This window comes from Ranitomeya imitator, chromosome 7 (assembly GCF_032444005.1).
Source record: "Ranitomeya imitator isolate aRanImi1 chromosome 7, aRanImi1.pri, whole genome shotgun sequence".
NCBI lineage: Eukaryota > Metazoa > Chordata > Amphibia > Anura > Dendrobatidae > Ranitomeya > Ranitomeya imitator.
This window is the reverse complement of record NC_091288.1, coordinates 42,668,459-42,691,716: the sequence shown is the minus strand read 5'-3', so window position 1 is coordinate 42,691,716 and position 23,258 is coordinate 42,668,459. Positions and strand designations below refer to the sequence as shown.

Genomic DNA, 23,258 nt, shown 5'->3' with positions numbered 1-23,258 from the left:
CCACACAAGCAAACAGGGCGGGATGAGTGGGAGACCACATGACGTCGTAGACGTAGTCAGAATTGTCCTCAAATGAATACAAAGGCTTGTTATTCTACAAGACAAAGGCAAAGTTAAAGGGACACTGTCACCTGAATTTGGAGGGAACAATCTTCAGCCATGGAGGCGGGGTTTTGGGGTTTTTGATTCACCCTTTCCTTACCCGCTGGCTGCATGCTGGCTGCAATATTGGATTGTAGTTCATTCTCTGTCCTCCGTAGTACATGCCTGCACAAGGTAATCTTGCGATCATGCCGCCACAGCGGGACACTAGACGACGAAAGAAAGTTTCAAACGATCTGCTACGACGTACGATTCTCAGCGGGGTCCCTGATCGCAGTAGCGTGTCAGACACAGCGAGATCGCTGGAACATCACTGATATATCGCTGGAACGTCACAAATCGTGCCGTCGTAGCGATCAAAATGCCACTGTGTGACGGTACCCTTACTGTATAATGTATAGTTTTATTCACACGTAGGATATGTGATAGCCAGAACCTCCCTGACCTGGTCCCAGTGACCTTGACTTGTAGGTGGATTTCAAGTACTACAGAGAAGTCATTCACATAAGGGGTTATGTATTCAGACGCCTTTTTGTTTTCTACAACTTTCCCTCCAACAACGTCTGCTAAGTTCACAGCATTATTTTATCCTACCACGTGCTATGACTGTGTGCTTTACATGACAAGCAAATGTAAATTTGCTTCCTTCCAAGAATAAATCCAGTGTATCCTTAATAAATCTTACCCTTTCCAATAGACAAGAAAAGTCAGACAAGGCGTCAAAATTGATCACAGTGGCTCATGCCGAATCATAAATGTGGTACATCTTTGGGCACTTTTGTCTAACTTTGCACCGCCTATTGGTACGCTTACTTTGTGGCACTTTTTTCCCCTTTAAACTACAAAATTTAAAACCACAACCCTTTCCGGTAAATACTTCTTGATGAATGAGGTGCCCTAAAAAGTGTATGAAACGCATCTTAAATAGGGCTAAAACCTAATGATGTTACATTTCGGATCATTTTCTGCCATGGTCTGGTTGCGAAAACATTTGCAAGACTAAGTTCACATTTCCATTTGAACATGTAGTTTTTATTTTTTTGTTTAAAGGAACAGACGGAGGAATTCATGTGCCAAACAGATCCGTAGCATTACTCCTGCAAACCAAATTAGAGGGACCCTATTGATTATTATGAGGTCTGTCTGGGTTCTGTTATTTTTCCACCTTTTAAAATGCAATAATAAAGTTCTGTACGATGGCTTTTTCTTATGCTCTAAAATAGGACACATAGTGACACCCAGATGGACCCCATAATAATCACTAGGGTCCTTGTGCTTCTTTTCGCAACAGTAATGTAGCAGATCTGTTTTGCACATGAAGTCCTATTATCTGTCCTTTTAACTTCTTTTTTTATTTGGAGGTATATTTGGAAGGATATCCCTTTATCCCCTTTCCATGGGATAGGTTATAACTTGCTAATGGTTTGTAAGTCAACTGCTCGGACACCCAAAACGGGGTTCTTCAACGCTGAATGGAGTGGAAGTGCAGCTTCAGTGCTTGGTTAGTCCCATAGAGTGAATGGAGCGGAGGCCGCACATGTGCACCTCTGCTCCTTTGAGGCTGCAGGGCCTTGTTCTTGGGGTTTTAAAATGCTGATCTTGGAATTGATGGTGGTCTCAGCAATTTGACTCTCAGTGATCAGCAAGTGATCCCCTATACAATCCGATGGATGCAGGATAACTTTTTTTTTTTTTTTTTGGGGGGGGGGGGTTGATAACCCTTTTAAATAGAGGCTTTGCAGGTCAGTAGAGGTTGTATATAACATATGGATCAGTCGCCTTGTGGCGTTACCTAGTAGTTGTGTGGATCAATGGTCTGTTTCTTGTCCATGAAAATTGGGCTGTAGGTTCTTATTTGGTCACAGCCTTGTATTTAACTGTATCATCTAACTCGATACTTAAAGGGGTTGTTCGGCCTTGGGGTACAAGTCTGGGGTGTATAGTCACTACAGATGAGTGACTGTTCACAGCACGCGCATCGTGGGTAATTATATGACTACAAATATGTGATTTGCATACTTCCAGCCACATTCTGACTAGACGTGTCCAACCTCGCTCAATTTACTTGCATTGAGCAAGGCTGAGCACGTCTAGTCAGCAGGTGACCTTTTGCATGCAACTTGCATCTTTGCGGTCATGCTCCTGGCACCATCAAATACAGTGACTGCAGACTTATATCCTAAGGTCGGACAACCCTTTTAAGTCCAGAATTGTGTGCAACTTCTTATATTATGTCATTTTCTCTGATCTTTCCAAGATTGGGGCAACGGTACAGATGTAGATAGTATATTGTGGGGATAGCCTCTTATATCCATACCCAGTTCCCTCAAAACCTTATATGCCTTTTATTTTAAAGAACCACATCTTATTAAAAAGGATCGTACTGGCAAGATAAGATATCCGGGACAGTTATGGGCATGATATTAGCTCACATAAGGATTGTTACACAGATTTCTCAAACTTCTGAACTACTAATCTTGCTAGTTTTGTCCATGTTGCTGTATAATTACCGTAAGTAGATTTGTCATTCAGGACCACGGAAAGTGTGATTTTTCTGTATTCTGATGACCGCATCTCTTATAATGCGCACTGTTAACCTGCTCTTTTCCACAGTCCCCAGTGTTATGACCAGTTCTATACGACTATTATTTCTGATGTCGACCCTGTCACTTTCCTGAACATGTAACGCAATATGTTTGTGTTTGAAATTAGTGTGTAACTCGAGTTTCCCCTGTGTATTGTCAGTCCGCTCCAAACCATCAGTAAAGAGGTGAATACAAGGTTCGGCTACACCAGCGGCCTATTGCAATCACAGACTTCCATTACTAAGAACTTACAGAGATTCTCTTTTCAGAAGGAAGGAGGAGATTGTGTCCTGTGAGATATGAATAATTTATATCTGGGTTGTACAGTAAGCTTTTATATAAACCAAGTGTGGATCAGAACTGATCAGATTGCATCTCCTGACGGCACAAACCAGTGACCTCTCGGAACAGAAGTTGTTTCAATGCAGAAAGGAAGAAAGCTTTCTTTTGCTCCTTCTTGTCATACACTGAGTCTTGTGACTTGTGATCATCTTGATGGATGCCGACAGCTCGCTCTGTGTAACAGAAGATGCTTTCAGAGCAAAAAAAAAAAGAGTTGTGTTTCTTCTGTGTTCACAAGAATTGAAAGATATCTTGTTGAGCTTTAAATATATGTTTATATATAATACTTGTGTGTGTGTGTGTATATATATGAATGTATGTGTGTATGTGTATATATATATATAGTGTGCGTACATTCGTCGACATTAAAACTGTAACACCAAGAAGGAAAAGTTAGGAATGATGATGATACACAAGTGATAAAAAAAAATGGAAGGAACATTTTTCAAAAACATCTCGATTTATTGCATATAAGTGCAGAAATTCCCATACTTACAGCCTCGAGTGCTATCAGCGAGGTTATTAATTATCTGAGGAATGTTCTGCCATGCCAAATGAACTTTGGGCAACAAATCATCAAGATCCGCTGCTGGCAGCTCCCAACTAATGAAGTCCCAGATGTGCTCGATGGGAGACAAGTCCGTGGTAGCACCTTTGAGCCATGCAGACCGCTCACAGTAACACGAGCATCGTGCAGCCTGGTGTTGTGTTGAATAATGACTTCTGGGACACTTTGGGGAAGAGTTCTCCAGTTCTCCATAGTCATTTCCTAATAAACTAAAGGGAAAAACTATATTCACTGAAGACAGATTTTACCCACGAATTGAGAATTTTGAGAATGAGTGATAAGTCCAGGAGGAGAAAGAAGCATATTGCTTTGAGATGTATTATTATTTATTATGCTCACTTATATAGCACCTTTATATTCTACAGCACTGCACTTTATAGACCTCATTATCGCTGTCCCCATTGGGGCTCACATTCTAGATTCCCTATCAGTATGTCTTTGGAGTATGGGAGGAAACCGGAGAAAACTGAAGCAAACATACAAACTCTTTGCAGATGTTGTCCTCGGTGGGGCGTGAACCCAGTACCCGACTAAGCGAAAACAAACATATAGAGCGCACTACCAATACCCACTAATATCGAATGCCAGTCGGGGTGCAGACAAGCGGCCAATGAATGAATACAGCAACCAAGAGAGAAAGAAGCCGCTCATAAGAATGCACACCACAAGGCTAATAAATAATGGTAGAACAATATAAGAACAGAATTTTTATTGACAAACCACAACTTCAAAAAACATAAAACATAATTAAAAACAGTAATACCAGGTACATTTGGTCCACATATCAATATATCTTGTATAATACAAATATCAAATACAATAAGTCCGCACACCCGATTTATAATGGGAGAACAACCCTCTGGCTCATGGCGCTACATGCATATAAGTGTTCCCTAATATAACTCCCTATGGCATGTATGACCCCAAAAATATAAGGGGGACAACAGCCAAAGTAAGGGGAAAACACCCCCAAGATGAAACAATATAAGGGAGAAAAAGAGCCACCCGAGCACAAGAAATAACTCCACACATTGGGGCTAGAAAAGACAGCAAAAAAATATGCAGTCTAAATGCAACACATGCCAAAAATAAGGCATCATAAGTATAACATTACCCACAAAGTAGGAGTAAGAGGGGAGGGAGGCGCCGTCCCTGGGTGCAGACCAGCGTGGACCAAGTGATACAACCCAACGCGTATCGCCCTACAAAGGAGGGCTTCGTCAGGGGAAGGTGCCGTTTGCAACAAACTTCTCATATAAATAGTATTCATGCGGCTCACCTGATGTACCGCCGATGGGCTGAACTCCGGTGAAACCGGAAGTGCGGCGCTGATGAGGGAACGCCCCAACACAGATGAGTATGAAACGAATACTCCCCACAGTAAGGGGAAGAAGTGCGCAGATGCCGTCAGGCTCTAGCGCTACCGGAAGTGCGGGACAGTAACCATATGCGGCCACATAAACACTGGGGCTGAACTCCGGAGGAACCGGAAGTGCGAAGCCAATAAGGGAACGCCCCCAACAGAGATGAATATGGAGCGGACGCCCCCCATAATAAGGGGAGGAGGTGCGCAGATGCCATCCGGCTATAGCGCTACCGGAAGTGCAGCCCAGTGATATGTGTAACCAAAAAATGATCCCCGCAATTCAACGGCCGGGCGGAATAGCACAGGCGCAAGACGAGTATCAAGAAGCCACAACCAATAGGGCTATAGGGAGCCAGATGCAGGCCTGCGCGTGCGCAAGGGCAGTTAACTCCAAAAATGCTTGTCAAAAAAGCAGACATGACGAAAAAAGAACCCCTAAATAAATCAAAAGACAGAAAATGAAACATATACTGTATAAGGGTATAGACGAATACCCCTGTATATGGGTTCATATATTACGGCCAGGTATAAAGGCCCATTGAAGTCAATAACGCCTCGACCAATATAGTATCCGAGTGGCCTTAACAATTAGAGATTAACTCTCCAAAGAGGATTTTTTGTTATATACTGTTAGCTAGATCAGAAAAAAGGGGGCCTATAGCCATATATGTGTACATATGAAGGAGACGGACCGAACACCAATCATATCCTTAGCTGACATACCACATTCAACCCCCGGGGGCGCATCAACACATGCATAACTCAAAGAACAAGACCTCACAGACCATACTTAATAAACAATAATTTAGCAGATGAAGGGTTAATGAAAAGAATATATAAATATAAATAACTTTATTATGTTATCATAAATATCAAAGACATGACATAAAAATAATAACAAACCCCATCCACAAGTTGCACAATGCCCATAGGCCAAAATATAACCATACGCGAATCCTCAGGTCCTTGAGTAATACATGCGCCGAAATGATAACGATCATGTGGCATCCAAATAGCAGGCAGAGAGATGGACAGCCTTAATAATTGTCCAAATATAGCCAAAAAAAGGTTAAGAAACCCTACCTAAACAACCCCATGAGCCAAAAGAGGGTAGAATAATAGGTCCAATAGGTGAAGCAAGTCAGATCCAACATAAGTCACAAACATATCACTTAATAGTCCCACAAGAGGAGACAAAATATTTTTGTTCAAGCAAAATGCGAGTTCAAGTAATTTCCATCAATTGGGAGCAAGGGGGCGGATGGCCATCCGTCATATCACTTAATAGTCCAATAGGAGGAGATGCATATTCCAAAATACTCCACAGCCGTGGATCCAGACACCCCGTCCATATATGTATGTCCTCCAGATAGAGAGTCCTGGACACTATGGAGTACCACCTAAGAGGATATAAATAAAACAAAAGAAAAATAAGCTTAACCCAAAAAACCAGTAAATAATAATTCCTCATTAAGTCCCGTCGGGGTCACCGATCCCAATTGAAAAATCCAGCAAGCCTCAGTCCTAAGAAGCTGGGGTTTAATAGGACCACCCCTATTCGAGTGACGAATCCTATCCAGGCCTATCACTTGTGTGTTAGAAATACGTCCAGCATGATGAGTCAAGAAATATGTAGCTACTGGAGTAAGCGTCCTGCCCTTAGCCACATCATTGGCCGCTACATGAATAGTAGAAAAATGTTTTTGCACCCTGCGCCGTAGTTCCTATGTGGTTTGACCCACATATACAAGGCGACAGGGGCAGATGAGGGCATAAATCACACATGACGTCCTACAATTAATGTAGGAACGTAATTTATGCCGCCTGCCATCAAGGGGATTGATGAAAAAGTCCTTAGTGGTGACCATTTGGGAACAGACATTACAATCCCCACAGGCAAAAGAGCCCTGAAGTCTCACACCCTGGCCCGTCCGAGTAGTTTGTCTGGTGTAGTGGCTCCTAACAAGGAGATCCCTGAAATTCGGGGCCCTCCTGGCAGTTAGCAAAGGGCGATCACCTACAATTGTCGAGGTACTAAGGTCAGCAGTCAGAATCCCCCAATGTTTCCGTAGGATACCACCAAGGCCATCCCAACTGTTATTAAAGGTCGTGATAAACCTAGGCTTGTTATCGCCTACCTTTGTCCTTGGTTCCAACAGAGAGTCCTGTGTCTGACTTCTGGCCCGCTGGTAGGCCCTGGAGATACTCCTATGGGGATAATGCCGATCCTTAAACCGACGGGAAAGCTCCCTTGCTTCCTCTTGAAAGTCCAAATCATTAGTACAGTTTCTCCTAACCCGAAGGAACTGGCCAGTTGGGACCCCCATCCTGGTATGAAACGGATGGAAGCTCCTAAAGTCAAGTAGGCTATTAGTAGCTGTGGGCTTCCGGAATAGCTTGATCCACTATCCAACAAAACCTCCAAATCAAAAAACGTCACTGTGGACAAGGACATAGAATATGTAAGAAGAATATGATGGTTGTTAGAATTCAGAGAGTCAATGAAATGACAACATTCTTCTGAGGTGCCAGTCCAAATAAAAAAGAGGTCATCGATATATCGTGACCAGTGGCAAACTTTGTCCCCAAAGGTCACAGATGGAAACACCTGGGTGGCCTCCCACCACCCTAGAAACAAGTTTGCTAGGGCGGGGGCACATCTCGCACCCATGGCCACCCCAGATACCTGTAGATAGTAGGCCCTGTCAAACAAAAAATAATTGTGCCTTAATATAAAATCTAACAGGTCCACCACCAGGGAATCATGCATGCGATCCGAATGGTTCAACTGGTCTAGGAAAAACAAAACTGCCTGGATGCCATCCTGGTGACCTATATTGGAGTACAACGACTCCACATCACAGGTCACCAGAAAGGCCCCAGGGGGCACAGACAGATTCCGACAAATACCGATAAAATGGGCAGAATCCTTAACAAAGGAAGGCAGTGTTTTGACCAAAGGCTGAAGAAAAAAGTCCACGTAGACGCAGGCCTTTTCGCACAGGCTGCCAATGCAGGCCACTATGGGCCTGCCCGGAGGTTTATGCAGACACTTGTGCACCTTCGGTAACAAGTAGAAGGTGGCCGTAACGGGGCATTCAACCCATAGAAACTTATACTCGTTATGATCAATAATACCCAGGTCCCTTGCCCTATCAAGAAGACTCCTGAACCGGGAAGCAAAAGTTTCTGTAGGGTCCGAGGGCAGTTTTCTATAGAACCTGCAGTCACCCAATTGGCGCTGCGCCTCCTCCAAATAGAGGGCATGTGGCCAAAGAACCACATTGCCCCCTTTATCCGCTTCTTTGATCAAAAATGCATTGTTATGCCGCAGACCGGTAAGGGCCCTCCATTCTTCCCTGCTCAAATTATTCGGCACCAATGCCCGGGGGGAAAGACTCATAATGTCCCTCTTTACCAGTTCAAAAAATACCCGGACAGCGGGCACCAAGGAGAAAGGGGGTGTAACATTAGAGCGATTACTACGGGGAAAGCGATTCCTACCTGTGCCATCCTCATTCTCCTGAAGTAGCTGGATCAGATCCTGTAGTATTTGTTGGTCTGTATGATCAGGACTACTGACCAGATGAGGACGACAGTGTAGCACCCGGAGAACGAGCTTCCTACAAAAGAGATATAGGTCCTTTATAAGCGTAAATTTATCGGCACATTGCATAAGTGAGAACGTCAAACACCTCTGTAAAACTGAAAGTTCAGTAGATGACAACACATAGTCAGAGAGGTTAATGACCTGCAAGATGTTACCTGAAACGTTGTTCCCCGTCGAATCCGCCTCCATTGGGGACGGAATTAGTATTTGCGGTGATTGCGATATTGCTTGTGCGTTGGCGGACGACGCCCTCCGAAACGGGTGGTCTGCGTGGACACCACCGCGGCGCCCACACCCTCTTCGGATCCGGCGTCTGGCTCGCTCTCTGCCGACGATAAAAAATCGCTACCAGAAGTGTAATTAGCCGTCCTCGGGCCCTCCGGTGCTGTGTCCCTAGTTCTATGTAAAGGCACGGCTGACCTCTGATTACCCTGATGTTTCCATCTGAAGGCCCTGGATGACTCAAAGTCCGTACGGTCTCTGAAAAATTTAGACTTCTTCTTGCTCATAATGTCACGATCGTATTTGTCAAGGTTTTCTTTGAGTCTATGTCTGAAGGGCTGGACCTCTTTGACATCATCGAATATAGATAACTTAGTATCCAAATCCTTAATTCTGGTCTTAGTTGCTAGCAATAATTCTCTGTCATGCTCCAGCAACATATTAATAATAATATTGGAGCATTTAAGCAGCCCCTGTTCCCAAGTATTCTTGAACGTGGGAGAAGGTTCCCAGGCTGGGTAAATAGGGACCCTAAGACCACGAGGTCTTTTTTTAGGGTTTTCTTGAGCAGCACACATCCTATTGTGGATTACCTATGGTATTATTTTTTGGATATATATATTTTTTTATTATTTCTTTGGTTTCATGCGGCTACCTATTGATGTATCTTGTGATGATGTATGTTGTTTGGCCAGCTTTACTGTGATCCATCTGCAGTGTATAGCTAATTTTTGGGTTTTTGATTTGCTTTCAGCTCGCTTGACCTTATAAGAACTTTTACGCAATATGGACTGGGAGGCTCGTGAGGCGGCCTGGCAGGCCCAGTCGGCTGATGTGTTTGCTTCCAAAGGAGACACAGTTGTTGATTCAGATTTTGTGAAACTCACAACGGAACTGACGGCGGCCCATTGGACTGGTATACGGCTGTGGTGGAATATCCGCAGCCTTGAGGAGTATATCAGGGCCAATATTGTACCTCGTGGTCTTAGGGTCCCTATTTACCCAGCCTGGGAACCTTCTCCCAAGTTCAAGAATACTTGGGAACAAGGGCTGCTTAAATGCTCCAATATTATTATTAACATGTTGCTGGAGCATGACAGAGAATTATTGCTAGCAACTAAGACCAGAATTAAGGATTTGGATACTAAGTTATCTATATTCGATGATGTCAAAGAGGTCCAGCCCTTCAGACATAGACTCAAAGAAAACCTTGACAAATACGATCGTGACATTATGAGCAAGAAGAAGTCTAAATTTTTCAGAGACCGTACGGACTTTGAGTCATCCAGGGCCTTCAGATGGAAACATCAGGGAAATCAGAGGTCAGCCGTGCCTTTACATAGAACTAGGGACACAGCACCGGAGGGCCCGAGGACGGCTAATTACACTTCTGGTAGCGATTTATTATCGTCGGCAGAGAGCGAGCCAGACGCCGGATCCGAAGAGGGCGTGGGCGCCGCGGTGGTGTCCACGCGGACCACCCGTTTCGGAGGGCGTCGTCCGCCAACGCACAAGCAATATCGCAATCACCGCAAATACTAATTCCGTCCCCAATGGAGGCGGATTCGACGGGGAACAACGTTTCAGGTAACATCTTGCAGGTCATTAACCTCTCTGACTATGTGTTACTTCAGGAGAATGAGGATGGCACAGGTAGGAATCGCTTTCCCCATAGAAATCGCTCTAATGTTACACCCCCTTTCTCCTTGGTGCCCGCTGTCCGGGTATTTTTTGAACTGGTAAAGAGGGACATTATGAGTCTTTCCCCCCGGGCATTGGTGCCGAATAATTTGAGCAGGGAAGAATGGAGGGCCCTTACCGGTCTGCGGCATAACAATGCATTTTTGATCAAAGAAGCGGATAAAGGGGGCGATGTGGTGCTTTGGCCACATGCCCTCTATTTGGAGGAGGCGCAGCGCCAATTGGGTGACTGCAGGTTCTATAGAAAACTGCCCTCGGACCCTACAGAAACTTTTGCTTCCCGGTTCAGGAGTCTTCTTGATAGGGCAAGGGACCTGGGTATTATTGATCATAACGAGTATAAGTTTCTATGGGTTGAATGCCCCGTTACGGCCACCTTCTACTTGTTACCGAAGGTGCACAAGTGTCTGCATAAACCTCCGGGCAGGCCCATAGTGGCCTGCATTGGCAGCCTGTGCGAAAAGGCCTGCGTCTACGTGGACTTTTTTCTTCAGCCTTTGGTCAAAACGCTGCCTTCCTTTGTTAAGGATTCTGCCCATTTTATCGGTATTTGTCGGAATCTGTCTGTGCCCCCTGGGGCCTTTCTGGTGACCTGTGATGTGGAGTCGTTGTACTCCAATATAGGTCACCAGGATAGCATCCAGGCAGTTTTGTTTTTCCTAGACCAGTTGAACCATTCGGATCGCATGCATGATTCCCTGGTGGTGGACCTGTTAGATTTTATATTAAGGCACAATTATTTTTTGTTTGACAGGGCCTACTATCTACAGGTATCTGGGGTGGCCATGGGTGCGAGATGTGCCCCCGCCCTAGCAAACTTGTTTCTAGGGTGGTGGGAGGCCACCCAGGTGTTTCCATCTGTGACCTTTGGGGACAAAGTTTGCCACTGGTCACGATATATCGACGACCTCTTTTTTATTTGGACTGGCACCTCAGAAGAATGTTGTCATTTCATTGACTCTCTGAATTCTAACAACCATCATATTCTTCTTACATATGCTATGTCCTTGTCCACAGTGACGTTTTCGGATTTGGAGGTTTTGTTGGATAGTGGATCAATTACGACCAAGCTATTCCGGAAGCCCACAGCTACTAATAGCCTACTTGACTTTAGGAGCTTCCATCCGTTTCATACCAGGATGGGGGTCCCAACTGGCCAGTTCCTTCGGGTTAGGAGGAACTGTACTAATGATTTGGACTTTCAAGAGGAAGCAAGGGAGCTTTCCCGTCGGTTTAAGGATCGGCATTATCCCCATAGGAGTATCTCCAGGGCCTACCAGCGGGCCAGAAGTCAGACACAGGACTCTCTGTTGGAACCAAGGACAAAGGTAGGCGATAACAAGCCTAGGTTTATCACGACCTTTAATAACAGTTGGGATGGCCTTGGTGGTATCCTACGGAAACATTGGGGGATTCTGACTGCTGACCTTAGTACCTCGACAATTGTAGGTGATCGCCCTTTGCTAACTGCCAGGAGGGCCCCGAATTTCAGGGATCTCCTTGTTAGGAGCCACTACTCCAGACAAACTACTCGGACGGGCCAGGGTGTGAGACTTCAGGGCTCTTTTGCCTGTGGGGATTGTAATGTCTGTTCCCATATGGTCACCACCTCGGACTTTTTCATCAATCCCCTTCATGGCAGGCGGCATAAATTACGTTCCTACATTAATTGTAGGACGTCATGTGTGATTTATGCCCTCATCTGCCCCTGTTGCCTTGTATATGTGGGTCAAACCACACAGGAACTACGGCGCAGGGTGCAAAAACATTTTTCTACTATTCATGTAGCGGCCAATGATGTGGCTAAGGGCAGGACGCTTACTCCAGTAGCTACTCATTTCTTGCCTCATCATGCTGGACGTATTTCTAACACACAAGTGATAGGCCTGGATAGGATTCGTCACTCGAATAGGGGTGGTCCTATTAAACCCCAGCTTCTTAGGACTGAGGCTCGCTGGATTTTTCAATTGGGATCGGTGACCCCGACGGGACTTAATGAGGAATTATTATTTACTGGTTTTTTGGGTTAAGCTTATTTTTCTTTTGTTTTATTTATATCCTCTTAGGTGGTACTCCATAGTGTCCAGGACTCTCTATCTGGAGGACATACATATATGGACGGGGTGTCTGGATCCACGGCTGTGGAGTATTTTGGAATATGCATCTCCTCCTATTGGACTATTAAGTGATATGACGGATGGCCATCCGTCCCCTTGCTCCCAATTGATGGAAATTACTTGAACTCGCATTTTGCTTGAAAAAAAATATTTTGTCTCCTCTTGTGGGACTATTAACATATAGTTAGTTAGTAAGTAAGGCCGAAAAAAGACATTTGTCCATCCAGTTCAGCCTATATTCCATCATAATAAATACCCAGATCTACGTCCTTCTACAGAACCTAATAATTGTATGATACAATATTGTTCTGCTCCAGGAAGACATCCAGGCCTCTCTTGAACCCCTCGACTGAGTTCGCCATCACCACCTCCTCAGGCAAGCAATTCCAGATTCTCACTGCCCTAACAGTAAAGAATCCTCTTCTATGTTGGTGGAAAAACCTTCTCTCCTCCAGACGCAAAGAATGCCCCCTTGTGCCCGTCACCTTCCTTGGTATAAACAGATCCTCAGCGAGATATTTGTATTGTCCCCTTATATACTTATACATGGTTATTAGATCGCCCCTCAGTCGTCTTTTTTCTAGACTAAATAATCCTAATTTCGCTAATCTATCTGGGTATTGTAGTTCTCCCATCCCCTTTATTAATTTTGTTGCCCTCCTTTGTACTCTCTCTAGTTCCATTATATCCTTCCTGAGCACCGGTGCCCAAAACTGGACACAGTACTCCATGTGGGGTCTAACTAGGGATTTGTACAGAGGCAGTATAATGCTCTCATCATGTGTATCCAGACCTCTTTTAATGCACCCCATGATCCTGTTTGCCTTGGCAGCTGCTGCCTGGCACTGGCTGCTCCAGGTAAGTTTATCATTAACTAGGATCCCCAAGTCCTTCTCCCTGTCAGATTTACCCAGTGGTTTCCCGTTCAGTGTGTAATGGTGATATTGATTCCCTCTTCCCATGTGTATAACCTTACATTTATCATTGTTAAACCTCATCTGCCACCTTTCAGCCCAAGTTTTCAACTTATCCAGATCCATCTGTAGCAGAATACTATCTTCTCTTGTATTAACTGCTTTACATAGTTTTGTATCATCTGCAAATATCGATATTTTACTGTGTAAACCTTCTAACAGATCATTAATGAATATGTTGAAGAGAACAGGTCCCAATACTGACCCCTGCGGTACCCCACTGGTCACTTCGACCCAGTTAGAGACTATACCATTTATAACCACCCTCTGCTTTCTATCACTAAGCCAGTTACTAACCCATTTACACACATTTTCCCCCAGACCAAGCATTCTCATTTTGTGTACCAACCTCTTGTGCGGCACGGTATCAAACGCTTTGGAAAAATCGAGATATACCACGTCCAATGACTCACCGTGGTCCAGTCTATAGCTTACCTCTTCATAAAAACTGATTAGATTGGTTTGACAGGAGCGATTTCTCATAAACCCATGCTGATATGGAGTTAAACAGTTATTCTCATTGAGATAATCCAGAATAACATCCCTCAGAAACCCTTCAAATATTTTACCAACAATAGAGGTTAGACTTACTGGCCTATAATTTCCAGGTTCACTTTTAGAGCCCTTTTTGAATATTGGCACCACATTTGCTATGCGCCAGTCCTGCGGAACAGACCCTGTTGCTATAGAGTCACTAAAAATAAGAAATAATGGTTTATCTATTACATTACTTAGTTCTCTTAGTACTCGTGGGTGTATGCCATCCGGACCCGGAGATTTATCTATTTTAATCTTATTTAGCCGGTTTCGCACCTCTTCTTGGGTTAGATTGGTGACCCTTAATATAGGGTTTTCATTGTTTCTTGGGATTTCACCTAGCATTTCATTTTCCACCGTGAATACCGTGGAGAAGAAGGTGTTTAATATGTTAGCTTTTTCCTCGTCATCTACAACCATTCTTTCCTCACTATTTTTTAAGGGGCCTACATTTTCAGTTTTTATTCTTTTACTATTGATATAGTTGAAGAACAGTTTGGGATTAGTTTTACTCTCCTTAGCAATGTGCTTCTCTGTTTCCTTTTTGGCAGCTTTAATTAGTTTTTTAGATAAAGTATTTTTCTCCCTATAGTTTTTTAGAGCTTCAATGGTGCCATCCTGCTTTAGTAGTGCAAATGCTTTCTTTTTACTGTTAATTGCCTGTCTTACTTCTTTGTTTAGCCACATTGGGTTTTTCCTATTTCTAGTCCTTTTATTCCCACAAGGTATAAACCGCTTACACTGCCTATTTAGGATGTTCTTAAACATTTCCCATTTATTATCTGTATTCTCATTTCTGAGGATATTGTCCCAGTCTACCAGATTAAGGGCATCTCTAAGCTGTTCAAACTTTGCCTTCCTAAAGTTCAATGTTTTTGTGACTCCCTGACAAGTCCCCCTAGTGAAAGACAGGTGAAACTGCACAATATTGTGGTCGCTATTTCCTAAATGCCCAACCACCTGCAGATTTGTTATTCTGTCAGGTCTATTAGATAGTATTAGGTCTAAAAGTGCTGCTCCTCTGGTTGGATTCTGCACCAATTGTGAAAGATAATTTTTCTTGGTTATTAGCAGAAACCTGTTGCCTTTATGGGTTTCACAGGTTTCTGTTTCCCAGTTAATATCCGGGTAGTTAAAGTCCCCCATAACCAGGACCTCATTATGGGTTGCAGCTTCATCTATCTGCTTTAGAAGTAGACTTTCCATGGTTTCTGTTATATTTGGGGGTTTGTAACAGACCCCAATGAGAATTTTGTTACCATTTTTCCCTCCATGAATTTCGACCCATATGGACTCGACATCCTCATTCCCTTCGCTAATATCCTCCCTTAAAGTGGACTTTAGACAAGACTTTACATAGAGACAAACCCCTCCTCCTCTCCGATTTTTACGATCCTTTCTAAACAGACTGTAACCCTGTAAATTAACTGCCCAGTCATAGCTTTCATCTAACCATGTCTCGGTTATTCCCACTATGTCAAAGTTACCTGTAGATATTTCTGCTTCTAGTTCTTCCATCTTGTTTGTCAGGCTTCTGGCGTTTGCGAGCATGCAGTTTAGAGGATTTTGTTTTGTTCCAATCTCCTCACTGTGGATTGTTTTAGAAATGTTCTTACCTCCCTTCTGAGTATGTTTTCCTGGGTCGTCTTTGTTCGAGTCTAATGTTTTTCTTCCCGTCCCCTCTTCTTCTAGTTTAACGCCCTCCTGATGAGTGTAGCGAGTCTTCTGGCGAATGTGTGTTTCCCAGGTTTGTTGAGGTGTAGTCCGTCTCTGGCGAGGAGTCCATCATACCAGTAATTCACACCGTGGTCCAGGAATCCAAATCCTTGTTGTCTGCACCATCGTCTTAGCCAGTTGTTTGCATCAAGGATCCTGTTCCATCTCCTGGTGCCATGCCCGTCTACTGGAAGGATAGAAGAAAAAACTACCTGTGCATCCAGTTCCTTTACTTTCTTCCCCAACTCTTCAAAGTCCTTGCAGATTGTCGGTAGGTCCTTCCTTGCCGTGTCATTGGTGCCAACATGTATCAGAAGAAATGGGTGGACGTCCTTGGAGCTGAAGAGCTTTGGTATCCTATCGGTCACATCCTTGATCATCGCACCTGGAAGGCAGCATACTTCTCTTGCAGTTATGTCCGGTCTGCAGATGGCTGCTTCGGTGCCTCTCAGTAGTGAGTCTCCCACCACCACCACTCTTCGTTGCTTCTTGGCTGTACTTTTTGCTGTCACTTGTTGCTGTGTGCCCTTTTCTTTTTTGCTTGCTGGTATTGCTTCATTCTTAGGTGTGCCATCTTCATCCTCTACAAAGATTTGATATCGGTTCTTCAGTTGTGTGGTTGGTGATTTCTCCATGGTCTTCTTGCTTCTTTTGGTCACATGCTTCCACTCATCTGCTTTTGGAGGTTCTCTGACACTTTTTGCACCTTCTGTGACCAGTAGAGATGCTTCTGTTCTGTCTAGAAAGTCTTCATTCTCTTTGATGAGTTTCAAAGTTGCTATTCTTTCTTCCAGACCCCGCACCTTTTCTTCTAAAAGGGCCACTAGTCTACACTTCTGACAGGTGAAATTGGATTCTTCTTCTGGTCGATCTGTGAACATGTAGCACATGCTGCAGCTCACCATGTAGGTTGTCACATCTGCCATGTTGCTCCTAGATCCTGCTGACTTGCTGTGTGTTTTCCTTCTTGTGTAATCTACTCAGCCAAGCTCTCTTGCAATAATGTCCTACAGGCAAAGTGATATGTTTGTGACTTATGTTGGATCTGACTTGCTTCACCTATTGGACCTATTATTTTACCCTCTTTTGGCTCATGGGGTTGTTTAGGTAGGGTTTCTTAACCTTTTTTTGGCTATATTTGGACAATTATTAAGGCTGTCCATCTCTCTGCCTGCTATTTGGATGCCACATGATCGTTATCATTTCGGCGCATGTATTACTCAAGGACCTGAGGATTCGCGTATGGTTATATTTTGGCCTTTGGGCATTGTGCAACTTGTGGATGGGGTTTGTTATTATTTTTATGTCATGTCTTTGATATTTATGATAACATAATAAAGTTATTTATATTTATATATTCTTTTCATTAACCCTTCATCTGCTAAATTATTGTTTATTAAGTATGGTCTGTGAGGTCTTGTTCTTTGAGTTATGCATGTGTTGATGCGCCCCCGGGGGTTGAATGTGGTATGTCAGCTAAGTATATGATTGGTGTTCGGTCCGTCTCCTTCATATGTACACATATATGGCTATAGGCCCCCTTTTTTCTGATCTAGCTAACAGTATATAACAAAAAATCCTCTTTGGAGAGTTAATCTCTAATTGTTAAGGCCACTCGGATACTATATTGGTCGAGGCGTTATTGACTTCAATGGGCCTTTATACCTGGCCGTAATATATGAACCCATATACAGGGGTATTCGTCTATACCCTTATATATGTTTCATTTTCTGTCCTTTGATTTATTTAGGGGTTCTTTTTTTGTCATGTCTGCTTTTTTGACAAGCATTTTTGGAGTTAACTGCCCTTGCGCACGCGCAGGCCTGCATCTGGCTCCCTATAGCCCTATTGGTTGTGGCTTCTTGATACTTGTCTTGCGCCTGTGCTATTCCGCCCGGCCGTTGTATTGCGGGGATCATTTTTTGGTTACACATATCACTGGGCTGCACTTCCGGTAGCGCTATAGCCGGATGGCATCTGCGCACCTCCTCCCCTTATTATGGGGGGCGTCTGCTCCATATTCATCTCTGTTGGGGGCGTTCCCTTATTGGCTTCGCACTTCCGGTTCCTCCGGAGTTCAGCCCCAGTGTTTATGTGGCCGCATATGGTTACTGTCCCGCACTTCCGGTAGCGCTAGAGCCTGACGGCATCTGCGCACTTCTTCCCCTTACTGTGGGGAGTATTCGTTTCATACTCATCTGTGTTGGGGGCGTTCCCTCATCAGCGCCGCGCTTCCGGTTTCACCGGAGTTCAGCCCATCGGCGGTACATCAGGTGAGCCGCATGAATATTATTTATATGAGAAGTTTGTTGCAAACGGCACCTTCCCCTGACGAAGCCCTCCTTTGTAGGGCGATACGCGTTGGGTTGTATCACTTGGTCCACGCTGGTCTGCACCCAGGGACGGCGCCTCCCTCCCCTCTTACTCCTACTTTGTGGGTAATGTTATACTTATGATGCCTTATTTTTGGCATGTGTTGCATTTAGACTGCATATTTTTTTGCTGTCTTTTCTAGCCCCCATGTGTGGAGTTATTTCTTGTGCTCGGGTGGCTCTTTTTCTCCCTTATATTGTTTCATCTTGGGGGTGTTTTCCCCTTACTTTGGCTGTTGTCCCCCTTATCTTTTTGGGGTCATACATGCCATAGGGAGTTATATTAGGGAACACTTATATGCATGTAGCGCCATGAGCCAGAGGGTTGTTCTCCCATTATAAATCGGGTGTGCGGACTTATTGTATTTGATATTTGTATTATACAAGATATATTGATATGTGGACCAAATGTACCTGGTATTACTGTTTTTAATTATGTTTTATGTTTTTTGAAGTTGTGGTTTGTCAATAAAAATTCTGTTCTTATATTGTTTTACCATTATTTATTAGCCTTGTGGTGTGCATTCTTATGAGCGGCTTCTTTCTCTCTTGGTTGCTGTGAACCCAGTATCCAGTGCTGCAAGGCTGCAGTGCTAACCACTGAGCCACCTTACTGCCCACATTAAAAAGTTTCTCATTCTCATTGTAGGCTGTTGATTTATGAAAAAGTAAATTAAAATGACAGCTTCTAAAATCTACCCTTATCTTAAGATTTTGTATCCTGCCGCCTACACTTTACGTTTTTATTCTGACACAGGAGAGGGATTCCTGCATTCGCACTAATACTGTACATGAAGGGGGCTACATTTTTTTGCACTTTACAAACTTAGAAAAAAATATCTTTACTTAAAGCTGGACAACTACGGTACTTAAATGAACTGGAAAATCCTCTTTGTGTGTTATTTCTATTTAAAAAAAAAATATTCACAAGCAAATCTAATTTTCACAATGACATGAAAAGTATGTGCTGGTGTCCTTAGATGCCCTGTCTGTCATGTTAGTGACTGAGCACTGGATAAAACAATGTGTGGCGTGTCTAAGCTGCAGTGATACCATGATATACATCAAGCAGAATTTCCCAAGGCATATATATATATATATATATATATATATATATATATTTTTTTTTTTTTTACAAAAAAATCTTGTATTTGTCACTGCATCCAAATTCCTGTTCTTCACAGATGGCACCGCCCGTTGCATGACCAGTTACAGCAGATACATTATGTATCGGTGGAGGCTGAAAACTGACTCATTCTTGCTGGTAACCAAAGCAGGAACCATCTGTGACACAATCTGCAGAAATAGAAAATTGCTGTTAGTTATGCACAAAGCATGTATATATATTTTTTTTTTCAATATATAATTTTTATTGCAATTTTTTTTTTAAAAACGATAACTTCAACAAATCCAACATATTAGATTGATAACATTTTCATCCGGCTCGCAGACTGGATAAACAAGACTTTGGTCTATGACATACTTTTGGGATACTTATTGGAGATCATTCAGTTAAATTGGTACCTAAGGACATAAGGGAAAACATAAATAAAAGTAAAAAAAAAAAATAAACAATAAAATTAATCATAAATGCACAACATATTTTAACATCTTTTGCTTAATATTTACCATTTTTAACTGTGATATTTACTCGTTTCAAAGTATTTATACCTGTGAAATGTGAGAAATTCTCTTCTCATAGTATACAGAAAGGTTCAGCCAAAGAAAATGTTTCATGCACTTGGATAGAAGTCCTTATGGAAATCTATCACAAGTACTACAAATAACTCCTATATTTATACACTTAGGAGGTCAGGTCTTTGGTCTGTACATATTCAGCTGTACATATTTATTTAGGTGTCTAGTCGGATGGGTATATTCATTCTGAGGTCCATACTTATTTAGAGGGTTTAGGCTATGTGCACACGTTCAGGATTTCTTGTAGAAAATTCCTGAGAAAAACCTGAAATTTTCTGCAAGAAATCTGCATGCGTTTTTTGCGCGTTTTTGCCGCGTTTTTGATGCGTTTTTTCCGGACATTTCCCAATGCATTTTATAGTGGGAAATCCGCAAAAAAAAACCGCCAAATTAATGAACATGCTGTGTTTTTTACCGCGATGCATTTTTTTTGCGGAAAAAAACGCATCATGTGCACAAAACATGCGGAATTCATTCTAAATGATGGGATGCATATTGTATGCTGTTTTTTTTTTTTTTGCGGTTTTATAGCGTTTTTATCGCGAAAAATCAGCAACGTGTGCACACAGCCTTAGTCAGGGGTCTGGGGTCTATATATTTCACATGCCATAAATGTTTAGCTGGTGTAAAAGCTGTTGTTCTCCTGAATTCGGCATCGTCTTTCTTTTATTTCTACTCCTCACCGTTCCGGAGATATGACCCCCATCTTCCCTGTATATAAATCTAGTGTTCTTAGCCAAGTGGGTGTGAAATTAGCTCTTCTCTGTGGGCGTATTCTTGATGCTCACACCCAGTTGGCTAAAAAAAACCCCTATATTTGTATATAGGGAAGATGGCAGCATATCTCAGGAACTGGGAGGCGCAGGAGCAAAAGAAAAACTATGCCAGAGTCAGGAGAACAGCAAAATTTGTACTAGGTATAAAATATATTTTTATGGCAAATAGACCTTTTTTTTAAAGTTCGTATTTATTTGGAGTTTCGATCCAGTATTTGTATTATTCTGCATTTATATATTATATAAGGGTCTATATTCTGGTCATGTAATATTTTCTGGGGTCTGTTTATTTAGTGGTTTGGGGTCTGTAGTGATATTTGGTGTCTATATTAATTTTTTAAATCTGTTTTTATTCTGGACTTTGTATATGTTCAGGGGCATGATGAAGCTCATGGAGAGCTATATGTTAAAATAAATTACGGTAGATGTTTTTTTTATTTTTTTTATTCTGCATTTGGGAACCTAATTTGCCATTGAATTTTTTTTGCAAAACTAGGGTGTGGATTTTTATTTCAAATATAGGACTTTAGTCTAGATGTTTTTTTTAACTTACAATATGACTATGTGGTTAGTAATGGAGAGGCATCTTGTAGAGTTCTCTCCATTACTAACCCCTGTGTTTGATGTCACTGGATTATCCAAAGGTGACATCAACCGCACAAATATTACCCCACTTGCCACCGCCTCAGGGCAAGTGGGAAGAGCATCGGAAAGCGCACATGGCCCCTTTCCAGCCTGAGAATACCAGCCCCCGGCTCTCTGCTTTAACTTGGCTGGTTCTCAAGAATTGGGTGACCCTATGCCATTTTGTTTAATTATTTATTTAAATAAATTAAAAACCTGCATAGGGGACTCCTCTATTTCTGATAACTAGCCTTGATAAAGCCGACAGCTGAGGGTTGCAGCCTGCAGGTGTCAGTTTTGCCATGCTGGTTATCAAAAATAGAACATGCCCCAAGTCATTGTTTTGTATTTATTTATAGCGCAGGCTGCGGCTGATGAATACTCCCATCAGTGGCGCCTGCTCTCTCTGTTATCAGCGACAGCATGTGTAGGCTGATGTGAGTACTACTCCTAACAGCTGACTTCTCTGTGACCAGCAGTAAAGTGTACCGCTGGTCACAGCTGCTGGCTCATGCTGTATTCTGATGATCTTACTGCCAATCAGAATGAGTGTCCTAACACTCCGGACCCAAACACCCAGTGGTTCGCCCATTACTAGTTACAACCACTTGATACTAATATTTCTATTATAGAATTTCACTTATTTTAAAATATAGTGGATCCCAGGTACCACACTAATTACATTTTTTCCCTCTCCTATTCTTAGTATGCCAGCGTTGAGCAAGATGGAGAAAATTACATGACTTCATTTGACTTTGTGCAGAAATACCTCGGACTGCACAGTGAGAAACCTTTCAATCCCAAGACTGTGGAGCTGTTGGGAGGAGTTGCTGATCAGACCAAGGATGGGTGAGGCTTGATATGTATCTTTTTATCTGGTATATCAGGTCATTGTTGCTTTGTTGCTTTGCATTTACGTTGCTTGTACTTTGTAATATGGTCGCAATTGTAGGATACAATGGAGAGGAGCCAATAGTTCATTCTAGATGTATGTAACCAGATATATGTGTCATATGAAGATTCATATAGATTATGTGTTTTATTTCTTATTTCTGTGTATCGCATCCATACCAGTTATGGAACCATTCCATAAGGTTCTTAATTGGCATATGATATTCAAGAGGGAATATGTTAGTAAAATCAACCCCTTCTCACCCCCTAAACTGCTTATATGGACATGAAGGTCTTTGAAATATAAAATCCATTGACAATTATATCTTCTATCTGTTGCTGCATTTCTTGAGTAATTAGCCTTTTAATTCATATGCAAATGATGTATTAAGTGCACTTAAAGTGCCTCTTACTCCCCAGGTTATTTCCTCCACCAAACATCAGCCTTTTTTAGTTTGATAGTTCACTGTGTCTAACATCAGGCACCAGGCAAGAAACTCAGACAGTGGGCCATCAACCAAACTAAAGAGGCTAGTACTGGGCAGGGAAACAATCTGGAGAGGCAGTGGCCCGGGAAGTGGTCTGTCATGCCCAGAGAACTTACAGCAACATTTGCATGTGAATGGAAATACTAATTGCTTCGGAATGCAGCAACAGATAGAAGATATAAAGGTTTTGATGGATTTACATTTCAAAGACCTGCATACCTATGTACAGGTCCTTCTCAAAAAATTAGCATATAGTGTTAAATTTCATTATTTACCATAATGTAATGATTACAATTAAACTTTCATATATTATAGATTCATTATCCACCAACTGAAATTTGTCACGTCTTTTATTGTTTAGTACTGATGATTTTGGCATACAACTCCTGATAACCCAAAAAACCTGTCTCAATAAATTAGCATATCAAGAAAAGGTTCTCTAAACGACCTATTACCCTAATCTTCTAAATCAACTAATTAACTCTAAACACATGCAAAAGATACCTGAGGCTTTTATAAACTCCCTGCCTGGTTCATTACTCAAAACCCCCATCATGGGTAAGACTAGC

The 23,258-nt window shown here is 42.6% G+C and overlaps 1 protein-coding gene across 1 annotated transcript in view; it reads left to right on the top strand.

Annotated features, from left to right (window-relative positions):
- SLC25A12 (solute carrier family 25 member 12) overlaps positions 1-23,258 on the top strand; it is a 174,017-nt gene that overhangs the window by 37,001 nt on the left and 113,758 nt on the right. Inside the window, exon 3 of the mRNA XM_069733139.1 lies at positions 22,017-22,159. Within this exon, the coding sequence (XP_069589240.1) occupies positions 22,017-22,159 (143 nt within the window). The remainder of the gene's footprint in view (positions 1-22,016; positions 22,160-23,258) is intronic.